The sequence below is a fragment of the Anopheles arabiensis genome, chromosome 2, assembly GCF_016920715.1.
Source record: "Anopheles arabiensis isolate DONGOLA chromosome 2, AaraD3, whole genome shotgun sequence".
Lineage (NCBI taxonomy): Eukaryota > Metazoa > Arthropoda > Insecta > Diptera > Culicidae > Anopheles > Anopheles arabiensis.
This window is the reverse complement of record NC_053517.1, coordinates 52,057,192-52,085,084: the sequence shown is the minus strand read 5'-3', so window position 1 is coordinate 52,085,084 and position 27,893 is coordinate 52,057,192. Positions and strand designations below refer to the sequence as shown.

Genomic DNA, 27,893 nt, shown 5'->3' with positions numbered 1-27,893 from the left:
ATGAAGACGACAGGAAATAACAAATAATTATGTGAAAAAATGGAATCATCGCTTGTACAAAAAAAAAACTCATATCAACAAATCATTACTTTCGACTGATTAGCCCTGCTCGTGATCACTGGCTGGCTTGACCTGCAGTGACCGTTTTGCCATCGTTCCTCTTCAGGCACCGACCGTTAGTACCTTGGACCGGATCGCCCGGTCGAATGCAAAGGGTGGAGTTGTCTCTGAATCTTCCAGAGATTCGATGACAAGCACAAAAAGAATCTGGTATATCACCAACGCCGATCGCACGGAGGTCTTTGTTATCATCGCTTGCTATTCTGTTTTTGTTTTGAAAATAGGGTCGAAGAAGAAAAAAGAAAATTGATGTCCACAACGTCCACTGAATCAGTCGCAAAAGCTTTCAAATGCACGTGAGTCATTATTTACTTTCCCTTCTGTGGCTGTGTGGCGCTTTCATGCAGTTGTGTGGGGTTGGTTAAGTTGCTTGTGCATAAGATGGTGGTATGAATCATAGCTGGAGAGCTATGTTGGCCATTAAACCTCTTCAGCCGATATGCCATCGACATAGGAAATGGAAACTCTTTCTTGCAACCGTTTTTACTCCTTCTGCGAAGAATTTTTTTCAAACATTTCAGTATCCATTTACAGAAACTCGCTGCTATGACAACGGGCTGGATTGACGCAACAAATGGGAGGTGTTGTTTTGTGTGTCACCATAGTAACCGGATGTTGTTGCTTGTTCTTCTGTAGAAGTAGTTGTTTGATATAAAAATTAAATTATATTATTTGGTCTTGCACTATTTCGAGTAACGCTTTACAAACAAATGATAATAAGTCTTTGCGCTATTCCATCTTAAAACAAGAGTCTGAGACGGTTGAGTTTGTGATTAATTACACTCAATTAAAGCTCACTTCTTGGACGCCTACGCAACCCACGCTGAAGCAAGGTTATCAATTTGTACATCCATCACATTTCTGCCATAAAACATTGCGTTTGTATGGGAGGCATAAAGTGGACAGTTTGCCGTCCGCCCTATTTGTCGTAATCACAGAACATTGTTTACCCGTTAAACTACGCCGTTTTGCCTAATTCCTACCGAACTGTGCACATCTAATGTCAAGCGATGTTGAATTCAAACGCATTTGTTTGAGCACTGGATTGTGTTGCCGTTGACCCGTTTCTCTATTACCCATTTTTTCACAATCAAAGCTATGCAACCGAGACGCCGTGAGAAGGTCATCGTCGGCACACTGTGCAAATGCATCGTACAGAAATGAAAAGCTCCCATTCCCACACAGTGCAAACCGTTGCATGCATTGAAATCGAAAGGCACTGCCAGGGAAGCCCCATACAGTTCGAGAGAATCTGATCCGTCGTTTCACTCGACAGGAGAGCACACAATGCTCATGAAGGTCTGCCCGTGCCGAGGAAGGTTGCCCGGGGGAAAACACTTCACCCATCAATCTTGTGTTTGCTCCTGGCGGTCACGGAACCGATCGTGTGTGTGTGTTGCCTACGGCATTCGTAGATTTGATGAATCAGTACTGAACTTGAAAAAGTGAAGAGCTGCAACCGCTTTTGGGCAGTTTGTGTCCCATTTCACCGTCGTCACCTCGTCGTCGTCGCTCGCACTGACCTTAATCCAATGGCTTCGCGGTGGCTTTTTGCTGTTGCTGAACGTTTCCGTATAATTGGTGCTTTTAGCACCGCATTTGCAATTATTGTGACTTCTGGCAATTATTTTTTTCTTGCTGCCGGGGTTTCATTTTCATTAGAGTCTCCCTTGACCACCTTGAATAGAGTGGAATGTTGTATTCTTTTTGTGTGTTTTTTAACATAATTGTTACTTGTGTGCTTCATGAGTTCGCTTCCTTAGGTTCTCTACGGTACCCATGTATGTGTAGATTCCTGCACATTTTTGTTGACTGTAAAGGTGTGACCAACATAATAAACTTCTTTATTTTGCGAAAAAACCATATAACCCCTTTTTACACGGTTTCCTTTTCTTTATCGTTCTATTATATAGATAGCATTTGCACACCAATACACGCTTACGTATCGATATTATTCGGAAATCTTCCTACTGCTGATAACCACAAGATAAGATAGAATGGAACGCATACGTTGGCTTCCAGTAACAAAGCAATTGAAAAAAGGGGTTTCAATTGAAAATCAAACACCGAGCCAAAAACCCACATGAAGTGCAATTTTATGCAATTTTACCAAACAAATAGCAATGATTTCATTTGCAGACTGAAACTTCAGACGCTCTCTCTGGTCATCAAATGTCACTGTGTGAGCAAGAATTCGTTTGTCGTTCGATAAACAGTCTCGCGCGAATTGAGGGTGAACGTCGTACTTCAGGGCCGATCGGTTCAATTGGTCCAATCGGGAAACAATATGGCCGTGCTTCTTTCTGTCTTTGCTAGCGGAAACAGAGAAGCTCCCTCGTTCAGTTGTTGCAAAGTCTGTTAGTCATCGTCGATCGGCTTAGATTGTGTTCGCTTAAAGCTTTTAATTCAATAATCGTCCGCGGGCATTTAACCCTTACTAGGGATAGAAATGTTTGCGTAGGAGCAGAAGGTTCGAAGGTACCCGAGAACTGCTGCCCACAACCAGTTCTTGATACCAGTTTTTTTGTTTTGTCCTCTGTATAAAAACCTTTTAGATATTTCCCAAGCATGGTATTTAATATGTATCTTTTTATGCGTTGATTTTATGCTCTTTTTTATTATTTGAAATCAAACATAAAACAAATGTTAAGTAAAACAATGGGTACAGATGGAAAAGTAAAACCACAAACATAATATTCAGAAAGTGACTCTAATGTTTGTCCATTTTTTGCCGTTATTTCATCGATCTACGCTCGTAACCTTTGCGTCAATCTGCCACTTTGAGCGGTTAACTGTAATAGAACATGACTTCACATATGATCGACGCAGCAACGCGAGTGCGAGCGAGTGTTTCGGAAATCATTATCCGTAATTTGCCTCCCGTGTGTTTCACCATCTGCCAGTTTGTGGTGCAGCTTCCCACAGCCACGGCACACATTACACTACACATAAGATAATGCCATTAAAACGGAGCAACTCGACCGTTCCTATCAATCGCACCCAAGGAAGGCCCCCGGCCGCGTGATGTTCCGCTAGTGTGGTGAAGGATGGCAAAATGGTCAATGCTCCCTCGCAGCGGCCCTCTTAGCATATACGTTCACGCATGAAATCCGGACACCGGAACCGGCATCCGTTCTTCTGCACTGCTCTCCAGTACACACACATAACAGCGCTGCTGCGTAATCGTGCGCGTTTGTCTGCTGGCTACGCGAACACATGTGCCCAACTGACGCTCTCTTCCCGATAGTTGCACTTCCTTTCTTTCTGTGGAGTGCTGGATGGACGGCGGCCCACATTCGGTGCATTTCGTTTTGCTGTGTGAGGGTTGAGGGTCGAAGTGAACCTCGTTCGCTCTGTCTGCGCATTTGTGTTGCGTAGCTGTTTGGTGGAAAACAGAAGAAAGGCAAGGGAAATACGGTTTTTCCTGTTCAAACGCCAGCAATGCAACCACGTGTTGCGCGTTTGTTTTCATTCGTAACCGGTCTCGGGAAGGCATTCTGATTACATTTGGTTTGGTTGACGAATACGTCTGCTTTTGCTGTCCTATCTTGATGTGACTCTGTTGGATTCATGTTTTTGTGTGTCAGAAACCTTCTACTTCCCCCGTTTCAAACAACTCTCCGAAACCGAAAGGACGTAGATGCTCATTCCGTATGATGGATGTTTGTGTGTTATAATTTCTCAACAACAATAACAAAATTGAAAAATTGGCATCAGCTGCAGGAAAAACAACCACACTGTTGGCGGCATTCGAGATGACGAAAGGAGAGCGAAAGTATGATCTAACGCTCAATCGCGATCGAGCGCTGGTGTTATGCGATCGTAAAGTGTGCATGCGGCCAATGGAAGCATTTCAGTTGGCTCGGCCGGGTGCATTATGAAATGATATTGATTATATCGTGCTGCACTTTCCGCTTTCAGCTTTGCAGGAGCTTCAGTTGAACGAATCGGGCTGCAAATGTTCCCCGGATGTTGCCACTGTCGTCTTTGTGTCCAAATTTTACGGGAAGTAATTTGGGCAAAACGAGTTTGCTTTGTGCCAGGCCCAGAACGGACCATTTCCGGTCGCTTCCGGTCGGGATGGCGCCAAACATTGCAAATATTTTTATGCTCTGTGCTTTATGCTTTACTGGCTGAGGATATGATGCGCCCTTGGGTTGATGGTCATGCATTGATAAGGATGGATTTGTGCTGGCGACTGTGACATTTTATTATATTCCCATTTGTCTGCACAAACTTTGTTCATTTACTTATCTGTTTTCTACATTTTAACTCCATTTGCTTTTTGTTACACACATATAAAACTACTCAAATTAATCCAAATTTTGTAAGTTTTTCAATGTTTTAATATTAACTACATTAATTGTAGCATGAAATATTTCGGTAAGCTCATATGCAGTAGAACCATTCCACAAACACACATATCTATTCATTCTGCAGATATTTATATTGCATGGCGCATCGTGTTTATTGTATCTACGCGTGTGGACTAATTTCGACGGGCTTGATTCCGCTTTCGGAACGAGCGGAACACATTGCGACGAACGTGAAAAGTGTCATCATTTCGCCGCTGTCTGCAACTTACCGTGTCTTGTTAGACCGTTGAAAAGACATTCCTTCGCACTGGTGTCAAGAACATTCGTCATTTGATAGTTGCAGAAGCATCGCTGTACGAGAAACATGTTGAATGACCCAAACGCGTGTTAATATGGCAACGAATTCCTCGACACAAGCTGCTTAGAGGGTGGCAGAATAATATCGGAGTGTTTTTCTTTCTATTTTTTGTTGCTTTTTCTTGTCGACTGCGTGTCATCATTGGTGTGTTTTTTTTTTCGTAGCCGAACATCCGTCTCGAACTTAACACGGAGCTATTGCTCGTTAGCGTTGGTTTGCGGTAAAGGATGTGATGAAGGATTAATATATTACGGTCGATGTAGCAACGCACTTCGCTTCCTATGTGTTAACCGTGGTAAAAGAATTTAATAAAACTTTCAGCATAGCTCAGCTTAAACTTATTAGTTTGAGCCGTATGAGGGTTAGAAGAAGAAGCAACACAACATTCGATCGTAGCACAGTCTTTCCCCGAGTTACGCGAATAATGCGTTCCGGAGACATTCGCGTAATTCAGAATTTCGCGTAAGTCGAATATCACATGTTACAGCAAAAATATACTTTATTTATCATAATTTTTGATTGAATTTAGTTCAATTATGTAATTTAATACTTATTTGATGCAATTGGTGTAGAAAATTTGGTTATTTATCGGTAATTATTTTTCATTTGACAATTGATGGAGAAAATTGTACTGATTTGACATCTGAACTGTCAAAAATAAAAATTCGCGTAACTCGAGTGTCGCGTAACTCGGGGAAAGACTGTACACGTTTCGATGTGTGTTATATGATCTTTTTATTTAGTTTGTAAATCTTGTAAAAACGATCGTAACGAGATTGGGGCAAAGTCTGTGTAATTTACGCATCTATTGTAATTACTAACCAATATTCAATAGACCAATATGTTGATTTTTCTTATGGTGACGATCATGACAGTGATCGCAGGTATTTCCTATGCCATTTCCAGCGGGGTTGAAACGATGAGTCATCAAACAAACACCCTGTACTATTACATCAACATTTGCAGTGGCAGAAAATAATGCGATTCGAATTTAATTTACAGGCTAGAAATATGTAAATGTTTGTGAGATGAAATATTTATAGCCAATATATGGTTTGCTATCATATCACTCTTGTAGCAAATAATAAATGAATAAACTTGTTCAATTTACTACAGTGTAAATTGCTGTTTTGCTTCCAAAATTGGTGCACACAAGCATGAAAATTGTAGATTGTAACGTTCGGAACAAGCAACAGCAGTGTAATTGCTTCTACCTCACCCTTAATGTCGACCATAATTAAAGGCCGCCACCAAGGGCGTGAAGGGCGTTGTCTGTCAGCACAAAACGTCTGATAACAAGGCTGCCTTCGGTTCAATGCAACTCACCGTTCACACTCTTTTTTGTTTTATGAAAACTCTTTTTGAACTCCCCGTTTATTAAAAAATCCTTAGTTTTAAAGTGTTTTGTTAAGAAATATATGCAATTACCTGCGGAATCCTTAGCATTGTGTATTGTTTGTATATGTGACATGATTTATAATATGGTTGTAAGTTACCATTGGATCCCAAAAGACCATCTAATGGGCACAACCTTGCTGGAAATTATTATTCCGTTGAATGGCCTTGCTTTTCTACAATGTGTCTACGGTGATGACACGAGTTATGTGCTTGCTGCTAATCTAGTGAATAAAGTTGCAAAAGCTACAGAAATGCCTCCCAATATCATAGGGCGTTGGTTTCCGTATAATTTAACTATCTAGAAGCTGTGTACTTCCGTTTAATATTGCAGCTCTGAAGTGGCGCAGTTTGTTTTGCCTTGCAGAACGGGTTTACGCGAATCAAAACAAAACAATCGATCGTTAGGCAAAGGGAGGAACGGACGTAATCTGTATAGCTATGTTAACTACCAAGGTCTTATTGCATGTGTAATAGTGTGTGTGTGTATGGTTGTGAACATTAATACTATTTTGACGTTGCTGGTGGTAGTATATCGTACGAAACTCGTTCAAGAAGCGGGTTCGGACAACCCTCTTGTGCCGTGTTTGCTAAACAAAAACATTCGAGCCGATACAGAACCGCCTGTACAGCATTTTTGCCATTCGAATGATGAGAATGTGTTCCAAAATACGCTTCAAATATTGAACCAATTGAACCAAACCCGACCCGCAGAAAGAATGTAAAACCAAATATTGACATTCGAGTCCGACCGGTCGATAGGGTGATAAAGTGACCAGGCTAGTTATAAAGATAATGCAGCACGGCTCTAGTTGGCCGTACCCCTCATCTCACTATCTCTTCGACTTCCTGAGTTTGGTCGATGCAGCTCTCGGATAGCTGATAACGGCGCTGTTTGATGGGAATGGTAGCAATGTGTAGAAGGCCCATGAGCGGCAGGCATGTGTAGAGCTACCCAGCGTCTGCTATTTTTGCTATTCTGTTAGGCTTTGTGACGTTACAGCAGTGCGAATGGCTACCGGCATCCGATTAGCTCATTATCACCTTGACAGCCAATGTATGTAGCTGCAGGAGTTAGCCTTAGGGAGGATTTATCATTTAACTCCTATTTCGATCCTCTAAAAAGATACTTTTGGAAAAAAAAAACCAAACATATGTGGTTGTTTTTCAACGTTGCTGTTAGCACGACCGCCTAAAAGCATGCTGTACACAGCAGGAAACTGTTTGTAACCATAATCGAGATGTTACAATGTGGAAAAACACATCTATTAACTATGACCTCTCCGTTCTGTTACAACCTTCTTGTATATCAAGCCATCGGACTGTGAAAAGGAATAAGCATAAACACTAATCCAACTGCGACAACAAGGCGGCGTCGGTAAAAGACATAATCAGTAAACCAATGCACACCCTCCATTTGGATTAACGGTTTTGTCATCAAGGATGTGATTATGTTTATTCTATTAGCGAGTAAACGTAGTAAATAAACCACCGCGTCGGACTGTTCGCTCGTTTACAAACACGACTGCGTAGTGCTGAGAACTGGCTGCAAGATCCTTGAAGGACGAACGCAATTTGCCAACATGATGGAACCCCGGAAGATCCCCCACGAAGATTTTCCTTATCTTTCACTTTAGCACAATCGTTAGGATGTAGTCATCAATGTAAAGTATGTATTTAACGCCGATCAGCACCGGCTCCGAAGGTAAGGCGGCTGGAGTCTCACGGAATGATGCAACCAGGGGCAAGATCCATTACGTAAATACCATGCCATTCTCTGCCACGTTACGTTTCGTTCTCGTTAACGTTGATGGGGGATGAATTTTAACCCATTTAATCTGCCATCGTAGTGTCGCGTACGTAAGAGATGAAGCTAGCAGTTGCGAATGGAAAACGAACGACTGTGTCGTGTCTGACCTTCGATAGAACAACGCCGCGTGCCAGCGTTACCGTGTGCATCGCTATTAAACCGTTGTGAAAATCGAGAGTAAACACAATAGAATGAAGAGGAAAATTCTCCCACACTCATCACCACACGTCCCATTTCCCATCTACCATTCATCGAGGGTTTCACTTTTCCCATCCGAGCGGTGGGGGTCTTCACGATGACCAGCGCCTTCGTGTTGCCGCTGCGTGTAATAAAGATCAAGGGTGTGTGAGATTGGCGGGTTGGCGAAAATGGCCCGTAGCTCATTAGTTATGCATTTCTTATTTTCGCTCCCAGTACTGGCCAGTGTCAAACCGTGGATACCTTTCATGTCCATGATGTTGGATATACCCTGGTAAATTTGTCTCTGTTCATTCGTGTTTTTCACAAATCGGAACGACCTTTCACTTTACTCACCGTTGGGGAACTCTGGTTGGTTGGGGGCTATAGAGGATTATGTTGCTATTGCTTCCTTTTCGTCCAATTTGAAGCAATGTTTGATAGGCATTAAAATGGATGCCGCTTGGAATAAATTTGTTGCTCTCAAATCGATGTGTGATTGATCACGGTGGAACGTAATGGCTCACTGGGGGGTTTTCCATCTTATTTTAAACGCTGATCGATCAATAATACGGAGGACGGAGAGCAATGAAATTGCGATTGTATTGCAACCAACCATAATTTAATTTCCATTTTGTTACCTATAGTAAATGAACGTTGAAGCACAGAAAACTATGGGAAGCCGGAAAATACTCTGTAATCTCATTATAAAATGCTTTTAGTACTGGAGTGATATCCTACAGCTTTATTTTTTCTATATATTGTACCAATCACCTATAAATGATGTATCGAATTCTTAGCAATAGCGTGATGTATGGGAAAAAGAGTTTTCTATTAAATATTGATTTTTATTACCCAGGCCCTTGATTTAGTGAAACAATTTCAGGTTCCAGAATCAAGCAAAAATAAAACAATATTTTTGGTTTTATTATACCTTACCCGCAGAATAATTTAAGACACTTGACCGATACCAACACGTGTATAAGCCCAAAGCAACTGCTGTTTATGGGTTCCGTGGATCGTTCAATCATTTATTAAGCGCTCAGTGCAGTGTGTCGCAGGTGATCCGGTTGCTCTTCGACGTGATACGCGTGTGTTTTCCACCGCATGTGCCAGTGCCACTGTACGACCTTCTCGTGACCTTTCGCAATCTTTCAACCCGATATCGGCGTGATGTCATATGCCGCACCTCGAAACGACGTGGCTCCGGAAATGTGCGCTAGGATGCGCTAGAGTGTGTCTGGCTTTGAGGCATGAATCAGTTCACTTGCACAGCGCGCACAAGTCCCTTCACGGGCGCTGTGTTGTTGCTCGCGTGCTGGTCAGCGGTCTGGAACCACGTGGTAGGGCGCCCGGTCCGTACACCTCACCACGATGCCCCTGAACGATGCAATTCAACTTCCTTCAATTGCTGCCGCCATCACCGCCGCCGCCGCCGCCTGCTTGTTGTCGTCATCGTCTAGCAGCGAGCTAGACCGGGGGTCGTTGTTACACGGGCGTGTAATTCACTGTTGGCCCATCTGCCGAACGTCGAACCACGAGGGCTATATGGGTAGACGCTTGATTTGGCTACCATAAACGTATATGAATGGCCCTGTGTGAATGTACGAAATACGCCACCGATGCGCGGCGTTGCTGAGTTTTTGCAATAGTTTGTGCAAATTATCGCGCCAGCCAAAGTATGCCAGCCGTGGTTAGATGATGGTTTCCCTTTCCATCAGCCACTGCCAAATCGTTCCGAATGGTTGTGACAGGCACTCGCGGGATCAGTCAGAAATTGCGCCTACGACCACGATGGAACGCTTTCTCTCAGTTCTCGCCCCTATTACGAACTTTCGCGTTAAACGCGTATATATCTTCGTATGTGCATCGCGCCACAACTGTGCAACCACACGCTAAGAATTAAAGTGTATATATATGTGTGTGTATGTTGGGTCAAACCTCTGTGCCGGTTATGTAGCGATCAACATTGCTAAAAGAAGAGCGGATGATGACTTTCGCTCGGATTGTTAATTAAAATTTAACCAAAGAAACCCGACCGGACCAAAGCAAACGCCCCAACAACAGCCAAATGTCATCCCATCCATCTTGTTGGGTGTTCTTCTTTCACCGATTGCATCCGTTTTCGCCGATCGTCGATTTCGCTTTTTGCTTCACCTTGTCACACATTTCGGCCACTTTACCCACTGCTGCTTTATCGTAGGACACTGACTTTTCCCTTTTACTTTCGCGGTCGCGCATGGTTTAAATCAATTTCGACGCTGCGCTGTTTTTGGGAGACGGGGGGGGGACTGTTTTTGACCGAAGACTCCGCCGCGTCGCGTGAATTTTAGATTGCTCCTCTGCTCGTTCCGTGGCTGCATATTCCGACCATAAATTAGATCTTGTTGGGCCGGTCTTGTTTGTTGTTTTTTTTTTTCTTCTGTAATTCTCTGTTTGCACCTCGGTGCACTTTCACTAGACACTCGAGATTGCAAAAGGGTAGAATGCGAAAGATTTCAGAGCCACTTGGCAAGAATGTTTAAGTGTAATTCTATTTATACAACTCCTTACCTATGTCTGTGAGCTATTAACACTGTAAACGTGTATAATTTGTCGCTGATTCTCAGAACAAAGCTATATTTTTTAAACGACTTATTATTAGAAACAAGCGATTTGAAAATTAGTTCTGCTGCGGGGAAAACATTCGTCTTCTATTATTATTGTTATTGTACTATCGCTAACGAGATGGGCTTTTATGAGTCAACAAGAAGCACGGCGCAGCTGATGCATGATAACGCAAATGGAATGTTAGTGCGGCTTTTAGTAAAAGGAAAGATATGCAACTAAAAACGTTCCCCTTTCTTTCGAGCCACCAGACGCAAGTGTATGCCGCAGCGAAATAATAAACATTCTCGTTATGAAAGCGTAAACATGGGCATTTTAGCGTTCTTCTCTTTTTACTTAGTTTCTATTTTGCAATAATTAGAGCTCGACATATCTTACCACTAAATAGTAGCTCGTAATTATTGTTTTCATTTATTTTATACTCAAGTTTTTCGTTCGCAAACAGCAAAATCGCCCTCTAATATCACAGCAAGAAATCCCGCAGCTGTGTTTTAATTCCAGCAAATTGTTATCAACACTCTCCCGTTGTCTGACAGTGCCATTTGTTACATTGCACAGTCCATTACAATCCCTGCAATGACTCATCGTGTGATACACGATGCCCAATCTCGTCGTAAGAAGCAGCATGGTGATGATTGCCAACTGGCTTCTCTCAAGCGCAGAAGGACAAATGTTTGCCATTGTACAAGTCCAACATTATAAACACACTGCATCGAGGTATTGTGGCGTTACGCACGCTGCTGGCTCATAATTATACTTTGCCTCACATGTTTGCGTACACATATCATCGCTTCCACGTCCCGCATGTATGCAGCAAACACAAGGGGAAGAAAACAAGCAGATCCTTCTTTTTGGAGCCACAGTATCGTCGCGATTAGAGCACTGTGTACGGTGTGAAGGCGATTGGTAGGCCCAATTCAATGAAATGTAATTATAAACATTTCACCAGCATGCTTGCTACACTGCCAAGAACCGTCAGAGAACAGTGACACCCCAGACCTCCACTGCAGAAAACTCGTGCAGAGAAAATCTGCCAGTATAAGTTTTCACCATAATGGGATGAGATTTTAGTACGGCCCTTGTGGAGGTCGTTGCGAGAAAAGGTATCTTGCCCCCGGTGCACTGGATTCGCGTTTGACACGTTGAAAAAATGTTTTTCTCCTTATTTATGCTAGTACAACCTTCGCCACTTGAGCTTTTGTTCAGGTGCAAGGAGACAATGAGGGTAGCACTTAGGCGGCACCTCTTTCTCCTCAGCACATCCGGAAACCCTATCGCTCTAGCGGATTGTGGCAGTGTAGGATTTCGCAGCATGTATCGAATTTCCATGCCGACAGTGGTTGCAAGTTTGGCGTGGCGAGCGAACTAATGGCACAGTTTCACAGTTCTCGATGGTGCTCCCCGGCGGGCATGGGAGATGCTTTATAATTCAGGGCACACAGCGTCACACTGTAAAACCCGGGGTGAACGGAATTTCGAACGCTCTGGCACTGCCACTTGGGCGTCCACCCCACGATGGGCACCACTTCCTGGCACACTGGTAAGCCCCTGTTGTAATATTGCTTTCGAAGGAAGTAAACGGGGCAACAGTTATGAATCCTGTGTGTGTGTCGCATCACTGTCGCGCACCGGCTTACGGCTAGGGACAGAATAGAAGCTTTCCTTTTCTTTAGTGTAGCGTAGAAAGCATCATCGAAAGTTGTCAGGAAAGAATGTTAAAGGAAATGCATTTCAAGCATGAAACAAACGAGAGTGTTTCCGACATTTCTGTTCTGAACGAAAGCTTTTTCATGGCGCTCGCATAAAGTGGGTCACAGTTGTCGCTTGTTTGGATGTGTAATATTTTTGAAGAGGTAGAAAGTATTTTTATAGTATCCATAAAAAGTTTGTAGTACTATTTGAAAAAAATGGTTGTTTTTTTCGCATAGACCCAAAAGTTTTGCTTATTCTCTAAAACTGAGGAATGCATTCATTGAAAATCAAGAAACTTATTTTATCCCTGCAACAATGCAATCGTGCAACTCCAATCGTTATCACATATTTTAAAACTATCCAAATCCGTATATTAATACAAAATGTACAAGATATAGTTAATTTAATTTAATAACAAACGTCTTTCAGCCAAAACACGCCAGCTTAATTATGCTTTTCTTGGCACTCTGTGAGCGACGGGGAAAGCCGCATAGCATTAACTGCTGCTGAGATACAAGAAGCCAGAGCTACATTTGCATGTTGAGCACAGCACATCATACAAATACACTCTCCACGTTCATTTGCTTCACAAGTTCTTCAGAGTGTTCAAAAAAATATCACGAAGTGGCAAATGGGGGAAATGCCGTTTTGAATATGGGCCAGCAGCGAATCATTCACCCTAAGGGGTGGTCGGACTGGCTGGCGGCTAGATTATATCTAAGAACGGCTTTGCTCGACTAAAGCATTGCCCGAAATGGAGTGCAAATGGCTCTCAAAGGGTCATGCACACTTAGCAAGTGGTGTGTGGTGCATGTTAAGTTGACGTTACATTAAGCAACGAGTGCACAAAGTGGTTGACGTTAAAGTCATTAGGAAAAGCGATTGCCAAAACAACACAAAAAACCGCCCGTTTTGTTTTTGGTGGGTGTGTGAAATGAAAATGACTGTGTGTTTCGTTTTTTTTTTGGTTATGTGCACTTCTCTAAAATTGAAAATAAATCACCTTGTACTGGAATCAAGCAATTAATAAAGGTTACGGGGGATTCGTTTCGAGTTAAAAAAATGAATGTATACTTTTGATTAAATTGTCTATCTTTTGCTATTGTTTCGCTCTATCTATCCAGCTCCCATGATACGGGAGTAAATAATCATGATAAGAAAGCCCATTTTCTCGTACACTTCCTCTCTCCAACCGTCATCTTCTCTTGTCGCATGGTTTACGTTAAGTCAACGAACGCGCCTAGGGCGGTCACCACCACACCTCCTTTCGGCCCGTTTAAACAGAGCGTGAAACGCAAGCTCAGCAGTAGCTGCTGGCGTGCCACTACCTACACGCCACCCTACTGCTACTACGTTATTCGGGCTACACCCGAACATCGGTGGCACACTTTTAGGCCTCTCGGCGTGAACCTCTCACCGCGTACGGTATTCCCATTGCCGCCGCCCCTGCCGGCGGTGACCAGGTGATATCTTCAAATACACACACACGCCGCACGGACAGATACCGTACTCGTATTCGCAGAGACAATGACCACATTTGTGCTGCATGTCAGGCGCGGCATTACTCCGATGTCACCCGTGGCGTGATACGTACCACCGGACCGAATCTTGCTACGTGTGCGCCTAGGTGTCTCGTGGGAGACAATTCGAGGGCATAACAATTACGCGCGGTCCTCAATCCCGGATGAACCAATCACACTGCCAGCACCACCACCACCCCCTCCCATTGTCATTGAACGCAGATGTGTAGGAAATTAAAACACACTAGCGAACAGCACAACGTAAAAAGTGTCTGTAAATGTAGGGAAAATCTTACCGTAAATAAATAACCTGCATGTTGTTGCTCGCATCGCTGTTCATGAAGGGAACAGTAAAAATAGTACCTCGTAGTCACATGTGCCGGCATGCTGATGCCTTCTGATGACCCAAAGGCGTTGACCACAGAGCGAGAGATAGAGAGAGAGAAAGTTACGTACGTCATTCCGCTAGATTGGATGGTCAAAAATGACGTTCACTTCGGGCCATGTGTCTTAATATCACCGTTGATCTTACAGGGTTGATAATCATGATAACTTTTTTTGCTCTGGCAGAGTGGACATCGTGGTTGTTGGGTGTGGTACAGCAAAAACCACCTATCGACCGATGTGGTGTGTGTGTGTGTGTGTGTGTGTGTGTGGGAAGGGGGAAATTATTTTCCTCCGTGTGTTATTCTTTGATATGGGAAAAAGAAAATGAGACTTATTTTTATTTTTTGCCTTATATTTTACGCCAAACTTTTTATTACCACCTACCCTGATTTAACACGTCAACAATGTGCTTGTGTGTGTGAGTGCTCTGTTTACAAATAACAATAACATTCGTATTTATCTTGTTGTACATGTTGTGTGTTCCAATTGTTAGTTTTCATGTACTCCTCCCAGGGCAGTGATTTGTTTACTTTTGTATTCTTATTTATGTTGGGCGAGTTCGTTTTTGCCCCGGATATAGCGAATGTACTCGTGTGTAGAGAACATTGCACAGAACAATAAATAGAAAATAACCTCACGGTTAGCAAAACCAATCCGGAAGGATAGGAATAGACACGTAGAAGATATGCTATTTTCCCATGCGAACCGACTAATCCTGCCCATGATTGGACAGAAAAATGGACATACTTTGATAGATGTGTCCTATATCTCCGCTCTTGGTACGAGGAGGTAACGTTGTGTGCCGTAAAGTAAACGGAATTCCCTTCGTTTCGTGCAAGCGTGATGTTTTGTTCCTTTCAAACAGTCAATCAAACAGGCAGTTCTTCAGAAATCAGGAGCAATGGTTGGGATGTGGCTAGCCTGAATACTTACAATTTTACATTTCAGAATATAATTCAAAGTTGTATTACGTTGCTTTGTCGACTTAAGGGGGTTTTCCAGGAGTTCTCATAGATGTGGAACACTTTTTTTACTCTTTCGTACGTGAATTGAATTGAATGTAATGGGAATTGAACTCTATAGCACCCTTGTTGGCCAAATGCAATAGGAATTTTCAAGGAGCCTGTTCAAAAAAGGAACCATAGAATCCAATTGCCATCCTATAAAGTTCACTTTCAATAAGAAAGAGTCAACGAAGTGTCCGACAATTATGAGAACGCCTCGAAAACCCTGCATGATGCGATATATTCATGTCAGTGTCATGCGTTGCGTTTCATCACTCGCTACGGTGTAATAAATGTATACATACTCCCGCTAAATTACTTTATATTTTACTACACTCAGCAGTAATATTTCATATTTTAAAATAAATGTTTGCTTGCGTGGTACTCGAATTACAATCTAGACCACTAGCGCAATTCGACTTCCGTCTAAATTCACACACCCTAATCAGTTCGCCCATCCCGTTCCGTGCCTCCTCCGTGAAGTGCAAAAATCTGTGTAAATTCGCAACTACAGTTCCCGCTTCCTACTGATAGGATGCAATTTAAGCTAGTGCTGCACTACGCGATGCATCTCAATTGAGCGTACCGGCCCCGCAACCTGCACCTTCATTTATGCTTTCCCCTTCGGTCGGGACGGGACCGTTGACCACTTTCGCTTTTGAAGCGCCCCATTTAACTAATTGCAACTTGGACATGCTGCTGCACTGCGCTCGGTGCAATTCGTTAGCATAAAGTATGTCTTCGCTCCAACTTCCCGCGGTTTCCCGCTTGCAACAAGGTGTGCAACAACTCGTTTGCTGCTGATGGTGCTCGTGATTGCCACCGTGCCATCTCTTTTGATGTTTTGATAATGAGGAATGAAGAAAAGTATAAATATTATCGTAATGTAATGGTAGAAAATGGTTTTGAATCGAGAACCAGGCGCATTTAATACAGGTTGAAAAATAATTTAGTAGTCAAATTTATTAACCCTGAGCGTTTTTATTAACACTGAGCGTTTCAGAAATTCTATTCAATGACTACGTCATGAAGCATTATCAATACAATCTGCCCAGAATCTTTTATTTTACCGTACATCTCTCGTACAAAGTAAATTGCATTACCAGCGTGCAACAACCCCAGCATGAAATGAAAAGCATTGTGGGCAAAGTGGTTCAGTTCAATTTGTTGTGTTTTCCGTTGAAATAATTCTGTTAAATTTTACAGTGAACCATATCAAACTCCTTCTTGTGCATGCATGACGACACGGGAACTAACGATTTCCTCTCGCCATAACCAACTGCCGTCTCGCGTGGCTGTGTTTGTCCATCCATCCGTTAACTTTGTACGTCATTTTCAATATGCATGACGATCGTCGACGAGAATTGCATCATTTTCTTTCGCTTCAAAAACTGGAAGTAATGAAATAAATAAGTTTGCTTTGTTCTGGCAAATAATCGCCATAAATTTGCTTTTATTTAATCGTTCCCCTAAATACTTGAACAAGTCAATGTTTTATTTTGCACTGGATGACACCATGTTAGCATATACATAGAATACTGTGTAAAAATATCTGTTTTTTGGGATTTGCATATCTATGATGTATCCTTTTTCATATTAGATATCGTATTCGTTGACATACCTCGTCTATGTTTGTGTATAATTTTGATTACTTTAGATTCACATTAGATTTACAATTTTTATAATATTTATTTGTACTGGTTATACAGTAATACCGTACCACAATATAATAAAACGTCCTTTGTTTCCAACTCCACTCTCTTTTTTCACTGATTGTGTTCTTGACCATTGTGAAGCATTAATTAATTGAATCTTGTTCAATCAACATTCGCACGGGTCTGGGGGGACATGGGGTACACTGCAGTGCTAGTGCTATTCGTGGGAAATAGGGGAGACATATGAGCGAAAAGCTCCTGCACGCTCCTGCACCATAACGCAGAGACTGATTGCTGGAATCGGATTAGCATCATGCTTCAGTGTTTTCAACCAGCGCATAGAATTAACTCCCCGTACAGACATCAGTTTCGTTTGTTTTTCGCCCACCATGTTATGTGGCTAATAAACAAGCTGCGAAGGTCATCGTGACCCGAATCCAAAATGATATCGCCGGATGCAAATAGATTCCCTCCGACACCGGGGGACAGATGAACGCAATGGGCACTTTCTGGTTGCGGATGCACCGGTCCAGCACAACGGTACTAATCAGTTCTGTTTGTTCCTTTCTCCGTTCAACAGCAAAAGCGAACTACACGGCTCTCGAAAAGCAGCACCACATCGATCTGGACGTCGGCGACACGGTAGTGATCGAGCAGGAGTCCTACCATTGGTACTACGGCTGCAACAGCTGCTCCGGTGCAACTGGCATCTTTCCGAAGGCGTACGTCCACCTGGTGGAAAGCAAAACCTCCCGCGATGGCGATCTGGTGATTAAGCGCAGTGAAATTGTTGAGGAAATCACAACCGTACTGAGGGAATGGCAGTACCTGTACCGCCGACTGTACCTATCGACACATCCTTCCTTCAAGCTGATTCAGAGCAAAATGCTGGAACTGATCCGATTGCGGTCGCAGCTACTGTCCGGCAACCTGCCCGTGGATGAGATGAAGAACATCAAACTGAAGGCCACGAGCGAAATTGACACGGGCAACAAGATCCTAAATCTGGACATGGTGGTACGAGATGACGGTGGCAACATCGTGGATATAGAGCGCACCTCCACCACCCAGCTGTACGAGCATCATCTGAACGCGGTCGATCGGATCAAGCGGGCAAACACTTCCAGCAGCAAGAACCGCAATCTGGATATCGTTAATCGCCATTCGCACAACCTGCTGCTGTCGGTGCACAATTTCGTGTGCCGGTTAAGTGAGGACACGGAGATACTGTTCACACTGTACGATGGCGATGAGATGCGAGCTATAACGGAGAACTACGTGGTGAAGTGGAGTCGCCAGGGCATGGCCGCCGATCTGGATCAGTTCAACAACATTAAGGTGCTGTTCACGGATCTGTCCGGCAATGATTTGAGCCGCAACAAGATATATCTGGTAGCGTACGTCGTGCGGATCGGTGCCATGGACGGGAAGGATACGGATCTGCGGCGCAGCAGCATGGCGAACTCCACGGGCAGCGGGAGCTACAAGTCGCATCGCAATCATCTAACCACGCAGATGAGCAATCCATCCTCGCCAGGACCAGGGGGCGGAGCTGGAGGAGGAAGCAGCACATCCAGCTCCGGTACACCTTCCATCGGGTCGTGTCATTCGTCGAGTGCGAGCAATGAGTTCCATATGCGCCGACCGTTCGGTGTGGCAACATTGGATCTACAGCCGATCATAAAACGTTCCGAAGATTTCAAAAGCGATACGCAGCTCAAAATGCCGTTCATTCCATGCGAAAAGGAACCGCTAGAAACGACACTGCGCAAGCTGATCACTAACAAAGACCTGGGCGAAAAGAGCGATGCGGCGATCTGGATCAGTGTGGACATACTGTTCGGTGACATCAAGCAGGTCCGGGACGAGTACCCGCACCTGGTGCTGGGCAATGTGACGTTCGCTCGCAAAATGGGCTTCCCCGAGGTGATCTTTCCCGGTGACGTGCGAAACGATCTATACCTGACGCTGGTGTCCGGCGAGTTTTCCAAGGGTTCGAAGAGCAGTGACAAAAACATCGAGGTGACGGCGTACGTTTGCAACAAGCACGGTGTCGCCATCCCGGGCGTCATCAGCTACGGTGGGGGAGGAAACGCACTGAACGAGTACAAATCCGTCATCTACTACCACGAGGATCGACCAAAGTGGGGCGAAACGTTCAAGATCGACGTGCCGATCGAGGAGTTCAAGCAGTGCCATTTGCGGTTCACCTTCAAGCACCGCAGCTCGAACGAGGCAAAGGATCGGTCGGAGAAACCGTTCGGCCTGTCCTACGTGCGGTTGATGAACGACGATGGCACCACGCTGCAGCACAAACGCCACACGCTGCTGGTGTACAAAATTGATCACAAAAAGTACGACGACGAGACGCAGTTTAACTACCTAAGCCTGCCGTCGCTGGCGGAGGAACTGCCGAACGGGAGCTCCAAACCATCGACCAGCGGGTTCAGTCTCGCGTCGAAAGACAGCTTCATCATCGAAACCAACTTGTGTAGCACCAAGCTGACGCAGAACGTGGACATTCTGGGGCTACTGAACTGGTCGTCCCGGAAGGAAAAGATGGAAGAATCCCTAAACGCCCTGATGAATGTGCGGTGCGAAGAGGTGGTCAAGTTTCTGCAGGACATTCTGGACGCTCTCTTCAACATACTGGTCTCGAATGACGACCCAGCCAAGTACGATAATTTGGTGTTCAAATGTCTGCTTCGGCTGATCGAGATCGTGTACGACCTGAAGTACCAACACTTTCAGTCCGTGCTCGATCTGTACATCAATGAAAGCTTCTCAGCCACCTTGGCTTACGAGTAAGTATCGCGAGTAGGTCCGTTGCATTCGTTCACTCGTGTAATGCGAACGATTCTCCTTTTTTTCTTTTTAGAAAACTTATCAATGTAGTACAGACGCACATCCGGAATGCCATAAACAACATTTCGAAGGATCGTGCCATGGCGAACATATACACGGTGAACGAAAATGACGAGGCGCTCTATCGCACCACAAAGTACCTGCAGTACATCATGAAGTTCATCATTCGCTCTCGGCTACTGTTTGCCAATCTGAACCAGGACAAGGACCGGGAGCTGTTCGTCGCTAACCTCGAGGAGCTGCTCGAATCCTTCTCCGAGCTGATCAAGTACCAAAACGACCTGCTCAAGTCGCAGGGTGCACTGCTCAAGTATCTGCACATCATTGCGTCCGACCTGATGCAGGTGTACGATCCGGTCAAGCTGAGCCAGAAAATCGTGGACATTATAACGAACGTACCGACCGGCCGGCTGAACCAATCGAAGATGACATGCATCAAGGATGTGGTCGATTCGAAGCTGTTCAAGCTGCCCAAATGTCGCGCGATTCTGCTGCCCGTGTTCTGTCGGCAGATTAAGGATAAGCTGGAGAGCAAGGAAGAGGTACGTAATGCGTTGCCCTCCCCAACGGTAGCAAACTCTTTCAAACTCTGTTTGTGCTCGTTTTTTGTGCCTGTTTGTGTGACTATTTTGTTTTCATTTTTGCATGCAATACGTTTGATTTGCGTACGTACGTTTGCTCTCTGTGTGTGCTGTGCTGTCCATCTTTTACGACACCAACTTTCACTGCCACTATCTTACTTCCGCTATGTGTGTGTGTGCTCCATTTTATGTTTGCCTGTCGTTTGTTCTTCTGCTCGCACTTATTTTACGTGTAAACGGTAGTTCCAACAGCACCACCAGGCACGCGTTTAGCTGTTATCCTGTGGACGAGATAGCTTCCTGTACACTGGTTGCTGTTCGTGCTGTCGTGTACTGCATTGCGTATTGTACGTTATCATGTTTTATATGCGTTTTCTGGTACGATCAAACGAAGCATGAATTTCACAATCACCGCATCTTCACATGTCCTTCTAGTGTGTGCGTTATTTTTCCTCTCATCTTGCACGAAGTTCTTTAACCTTCTTTCTCGCACCAATTGACCCGCGTGCGCGAAAGGATTTGGTTACATATTTCATCTCACAACACCAATCACCACCGAAAAGCGAAAAAGGAGGGGGTTCACCAAACTGAATCTGCAATCAATCATCACCGCCCTCCCCGAGTTGTCAACTGATATTGAGTGCATCCGAGCACAACTTTTCCTTATCTGTCATCCCTCTCACCATTTTCCATTCCATCCATCCATTCATCATTTTCCTTCTGTATACCGGAAACACTCTTCACACTAGTGATCCCACACTGAAATGGTATCTTAGTATTTCGTGCATCAAAACTCACCCGTATTTATTTTGTCAAATCAAATTGTAACATTACCATCATGTAAAGCTCACTAGACACTTCATCAAGGGGTTAGCTTACTTTGTGTCATTTCGTGTATTAACATCACTCTCTCCATCTATCTTCATGCAAATAGTCCAATGATCATCCTATTTGGTGCATCCCTATCTTGAACACATCATCCACCCACCCCACCTGTCAAACGTTTCGGGAATGAATGTTAAGTTTCGGTATCTAGGGTAAACTACTGTTTCGTAGCAATTACGTGTCGATTAATAATACCGAGAAGTTTAACAAGTTGTGTTTTCTTTTTCTTTTTTCCTTCCCTCACCCCTTTTTGCATTCCCAACGCCTCGAAATAACTCATCTCCCCCGTACCCTTTTCCCATCCCGATTATCCCCGTTGCTGTCGCCCACAAAAAACACTCAACCCAAACGGACATAATCAACAAATAATCACCAAAAAACATCGTACCACTACAAACAAACAAAAATATCCAAATCAATTCATTCTCCATCCGGTGGTTGGAAACTCCACATATACTCCACAACACTTGAACACGATGCTCCTGGACTGAAACCATTTCAACGTGCCCCAAAACAAACAAAAAATGAACACGAACTCGATCCCCTAAAATTATGCTGTTTGCGCTTTATTTATTTGCTTTTTTGTGAAATCCAATCAAACACGAACAATTTGGTAAATAATTTGTTCTAAAAATGGTTTTGCTTTCTTTGTTTTATTTCTTATGATTCTTTTCATTTTGTTTACAAACGATACAAACATGATATTTGCATAATATTCTTACATTCGTTTTTCTCATTCTCGATTAAATTTTTAAATGAAAACCTGTAAATGCGTGCGCAAATTTGAAAAAAATGTCCTCTACTTGCTACTACTCTGGCCAATACAATGTTCACAAAAATGACACACCTGACAACACGATACGTATAAAATCCCTCCTCCGGAAACACAATCCTTTGTGCCGCTTTGTGTGTCCTGCACCACACAATACTGATCCTTCTCTCCACACGGGTTGACGATGAAATTGATGATGGCAATGATGATGGTGAACAAATGGTAAAATGATGGTGATGTGATTTGGTTACGTACATATAAATATAAACATACATACGTGCTCGTGTGTGCGTGCTGGTGGTGTGATGCGGTGATGATGCACTTTTATCACGCAATGCGCGGTACACAGGGTGACTTTATGTTCGACATACGGCAGCAGGAGAAAAATCTTACCAAAGCAGCTAGAGTGCTTGGGGAAAGCAAATCCCAGCTTCACACGCGCGAAACCACCGCTAAGACGAAGGTATTGTTTACTCTACTTTCTTCTCCTAATTGCTCTTCGATGATTATTATCTTATTCATACAAAATTCATAATAAAAATATACCTATACGAGTGTGCGCGCGCAATGCAAGTAACTATCCACTACACTATCCAGTACAGTGGGCTCGATCGAGCATTACAGTGCTTTTCTTACTTTAAATCGTATTGTTTTAGTATAAGCTTTGTGTGCAATGCTACCACCAGAAAGCACTAATTTTGATGCCTGATAGTTTGAGTGTGAAAAGTTTTTCTTTTGCAGAGTGTAACACAGAGTGTGCGCAATTGTTATTTTCGATTGAAGGTATAGCTGTAGCACAAATTCAATCCGGTCGTCTTTCAGGAAGCTGTTTCTGCTGCTATACTTTTGCTGTATCATTAGTTAACGTGACTTTATTTCTTCCATCCTTTGCGCTTTTCTCGAATGTTGCTTCCGCACACCTCTCTAGGTTGCTGAGTGTGTTAATATCATGAACAACATGTTGGAGCTACTGTTCCAGAGCGAAGAGGACATCGGCCCGGTAGACAGTGACATCCGGGACATAATGCTGATTCTGCTGCGAACCGTAATCCAGAGCTCGATCGCGATGGACCGGAGCAATCCGCTCGTCGGCAATCTGGTCGCGATCATGCTCGGGATCTTTCGCAGCATGACCGAGGCGCACTATCAGTGCTATGTGCGCAGCTTCCTGACGAGCTACGATCTGCTCGACTTTCTCACCGAGATCCTGCTCGTGTTCCAGGAGCTGGTCTCGAAGCCAGTCTTCCCGATCGACTGGCTGGACATGATCATGCATCAGAACATGGTGATCCTCGGCAGCTTGCGCCACTTTGCCGCCATCATAATGGATCAGTTTTTCAGCCCGTTCGAGAAGCAGGTCTGGTCGAACTACTTCCAGTGCTCCATCACGTTCCTTACGCAGCCGGCCCTGCAGCTGAATCTGTTCAGCAAGACGAAACAGTCGGTCATACGCAGCACCTATCGCGACATACGGCGGGAGACGGTGTTCGAGATACGGAAGATGTGGTTCAACCTGGGCGAGCACAAAATCATGTTTGTGCCGCGGCTCGTCGGACCGATCCTGGAGATGAGCATGATCCCGGAGGAGGATCTGCGCCGGGCGACCATACCGATCTTCTTCGACATGATGCAGTGCGAGTATTACAGCTCGAAGTACGCGATGGAGAGCTACGGCGATACGAAGCGAAACACGGCCCACATAAAGGGCAATTTCAACGACTTCGAGAAGGAAATCATCGAAAAGCTGGACCACTACATCGAAGGCGGATACGGTGACGCGGAGTACAAGGATTTGTTTTACGAGATCATGCACGAATCGTGCAGCAATCATGCCACCCTGCAAACGTACGGTGTGCAGTGCGTGCAGGTACTAACCCGGCTGATGGAGAAGCTGCTCGAGTACCGCTGTCTGATACACGATGAGAGTAAGGAAAATCGAATGGCGTGCACGGTGAGCCTACTGCAGTTCTACTCGGACGTGAATCGGAAGGAGATGTACATTCGCTACGTCGACAAGCTGTACGAGCTGCACATGGAGTTCGACAACTTCACCGAGGCAGCGTACACGCTGAAGCTGCACAGCAATGAGCTGAACTGGGACGAGACGCCGTTGTCGCTGTTGCTGAAATCCAAGCGCCACTATTGCTGCCCCACGCATCGCACCCTGAAGGTGCAGCTGTACCGCAGCATGATCGATCTGTTCGACAAGGGCAAGATGTGGGAATGTGCCATCGATCTGTGCAAGGAGCTTGCCCAGCAGTACGAAAACGAGGTGTACGACTATCTGAGTTTGAGCGAACTGTACAAGAAAATGTCGCAGTTTTACGAAAACATACTGCGTACGACGCGGTACGAATCGATCTACTACCGCGTCACCTTCTACGGTGCCGGATTTCCGGAGTTTTTGCGCAACAAAGAGTTTGTGTATCGGGGCAACGAGTACGAGGATGCAGGATCGTTCAACATGCGCATACTGAGTCAACATCCGCGGGCCGAACTGCTGACAACGCTCACACCCGGCCCGGAGATCCGCGAGTGCGAGGGTCAGTTCATTCAAATAGTCAAAGTTGATCCGGTCAGCCAGGACATACGCTTCGGCGGCAAGAACACGCAAACGATCGCTTCGAATATAGTGAAGTTCTACAAATCGAACAACGTGAGCGAGTTCCAGTTTTCCCGCCCCATACGGGAAAGTGGCGTAAGTGGGGACGATATTGCCGGCACCTCGTACGAGCGCACCATCATGCGGACGACCGATCCTTTGCCGGGCATTCTACGCTGGTTCCCGGTGAAATCTACCGAAACCATCATGGTAAGTTGTGCCAGCTTTTACCGCTGCACCACACTTTCATGTACTAAAGTGGGTGATTTTGGTGCCGTTTCTCTTCCACAGATTTCTCCGATCGAGATGGCTATCGAAACGGTCGATGCAAAGAACCGCGCTATTCGCGAGCTGGTACTGGAGCATCAGAATGACCCTCGGATACCGGTGCACTCGCTAAGCGCCATCATCAAGGGCGTGGTTGATGCCGCTATCAATGGTGGGCTTCCGATCTACGAGGAAGCATTCCTGACGCCCGAATATCTTGAACGCCACCCGGGTGACGATCGTCTTGTGGCGCGTCTGAAGGATCTGATCGCATCCCAGATTCCACTGCTCGAGGTGGCATTGCTGCTGCACAAGATGAAAACTCCGGCTATCTTGCTACCGTTCCACGATCAGCTCGAGAAATGTTTCGCCACGATTCAGGCGAATGTGGAGGCAAAGTACGGCAAACGGATGACGGATATAAAAATCGACCGTGACGCGGAGGTAACGCTGCGCCGACACATCTCTGCCAACCAGCCCCAGATGAGCATGGATTCTAGTCGTTTGTCGGAAACGAGCATTGGATCGTCCGAGTAAGTGCCACTTCATAGTGTTGCGAGCTACAATGTGCAGCACAAGCTAACGGGTTTTGTTTCTGCCATTGCTTTTTGTAGTAGCGGAATCTCGAAGAACCAAAACAGTCGACCAACGACGACTAGTTCGGGAGGTTTCAAAAACACCATCGCCAACTTGGCCAACTTTAACACGGTCAACTTAGCTAGGTAAGTAGCAAGACCATTCGGTCGTTCGAGACACCAAACGTTTATTCTCCCCGTTTTTTGGAGTGTTACAAACATTTATCGGGAGATACAAATTGACCCGGAGCATCAGCGCAAACCATCAGCCTAGGCAATGATGTAAAGATCACTTAGGGTCAATTTGTATACACCCTGCAAACAACAACGACCCAAAAAAACCGCGCAGAACATGTATGTTTATTGAAATGTGTTTCATTTTTTCCCTTTCCCTTTTTACCCCGCCAAAAAATTATACCCTTCATCGACGGTGTACTGGTTTAACGACCGCATGATTGAATGCAAAATTCTAATCCCCACCCCAAATGCAACCTCTACCGCAAACGATTGCACCAATTGGAATGTGTTTTAGTGACTTCTTCGAGTTCGATCGAATAAGTTTGTCCAGTTTCACGGCAAATGGGTCCGGCGGGAAATTGATTTCCAACCTTTCATCCAAGATTGGCACCAAATTGCGACAGTTCGTATAATACCAAATTATTCGCTTGTGTTTACACCTGTGCCAAAACAGCAATCGCATTCAGTACACACCAGTCTGGTTGCTCTTGAGCCACCGGATGCACACACGCATACACTGATCGATCGAAGCAATTCAGTACAGAAACATTGGTACACCTGAAACACTTCTTACAAAAGGCACAATACCTGTGTGTGTGTGTTGTTTAGTACGCTTGTGATAGAATTATCTATTTACATTCCTTCGTTGTGTTTCTTTTACCATTTAATTTGTCTTCCATAAAAACGGTACGCAATCTTCTAATTGTGAAGGTCGCTGTTGGTACTTTCTGGTGATCTTTAGTAGCGATGTGCAGCCAATTTCGGTTGAAGCGCATTGATAACGCGTCTTTTACTCACGCCATCATGTTTAACTGGTGAAAAAAGCTTCGGATGACATTAGCAAGAATAATCGGATCGGATCATAACGCAATTAGGTCAATGTAGAGCATCACGCGCTAGTAGGCGCACTTACCCCCCGGGGCATTGCATTTCGTGGACATTCATTCGCTTCAGAACGATGGCGGCAGAAGGACACTCGGCTGGTGCTATGGAAAATACGGTTCGCTGTGAGTTCGTGTGCGTTTGACTGTGTGTGTGCATTTCGATTCTACTTCTGTGTCCCTCCCCCCTTTCGTGCAATGTCCCTTTCGACATTCTTCCTGAAGCTGGCAAGTGACAACGGCGTACAAAAGCGAAATCACGACCACCGCTAGTGTACACACGATTCCTCCACCTCACGAGACTGAACCCACGGTGGATGGGCCCATTTCAGGATCTTTGTTTCACCACAAACGCACTAACACCCAGTTACTGTTGATAACTATGAATATGATCATGCCGAAACAACAGCAAACTGTACCAGTTCAGTGACAAACTGAGCACTCTCTCTCTCTCTCCATGCGCATACGCATCATACCGCATTAGCAGCAACGCTTCATCAAGCTTTCTTTTCTGGGTGGTCCTATAGCAGCAACAATAATGTGTATCCTTTCTTCCTTGGTTTCTTCCTTTCTGGTGCGCGCTTATCTCGCTTCGGTGATCTCGCGATCACGTTCTACGGTTTGCAGACTCGACCTATCATCGCACATACTGCAATCGAACGGGAAAATCATGTCGCAGCATATATTTTCCTTTCTTCAGCATTAAATTTCATACCTTTTCGGTTTGGTTCCTATCCTATCAATCGCATTACGCATTTTTGTTTTTGGTGTGTTTCGATTTTCTATTACCAATACCCATTTCCCATCCGCTCTCATTTATATTTCGATTGTTTCTCCCGTTCCTCTCTCTCTCTCTCTTTGTTGTTACGTATTGTTGTGAATATTGGTTTGACCTCTTTTCTTTCACTCATAATGAGTTTTTGTTGTGTATAAACGCGTGCATTATGTATTCCTGTGTTTATTTGGCCTTTCCTTTCGTTTATGTATTATGTTTTAATTTTGGTTTTCATCCTAATTTTGTTGATTACGACAGAACGTCCCTCGGCACATCGCCCGGATCGAAGGCGAAAAAGGATAAAACGCTCACCAAACGACGATCGAGTCGCAAAGTATGTAACCCTTATCGTCTTGTCACTCTTTGTAACAAGGAATTAATGTGTGTGTGTGTATGTTTTTCCCCCACTCTT

General features: G+C 44.5%; 1 protein-coding gene across 7 annotated transcripts in view; it reads left to right on the top strand.

Moving 5' to 3' along the window:
• Positions 1 to 27,893, top strand: part of LOC120898410 (dedicator of cytokinesis protein 2) — a 33,910-nt gene that overhangs the window by 3,380 nt on the left and 2,637 nt on the right. Inside the window, exons 2-10 of one of the 7 annotated variants that reach the window (XR_005738662.1) lie at positions 17,622 to 19,845; positions 19,920 to 20,448; positions 22,494 to 22,607; positions 23,073 to 24,956; positions 25,038 to 25,546; positions 25,628 to 25,735; positions 26,121 to 26,228; positions 26,537 to 26,832; positions 27,740 to 27,815. Coding sequence is in view for 5 of the 7 variants with exons in the window: in XM_040304235.1 (XP_040160169.1) it covers positions 17,622 to 19,845; positions 19,920 to 20,448; positions 22,494 to 22,607; positions 23,073 to 24,956; positions 25,038 to 25,546; positions 25,628 to 25,735; positions 26,121 to 26,228; positions 27,334 to 27,412 (5,555 nt within the window). In the remaining 2 variants the exon portion in view is untranslated. The other 6 variants (XR_005738663.1, XM_040304232.1, XM_040304235.1 and 3 more) reach the window with 6 other exon arrangements.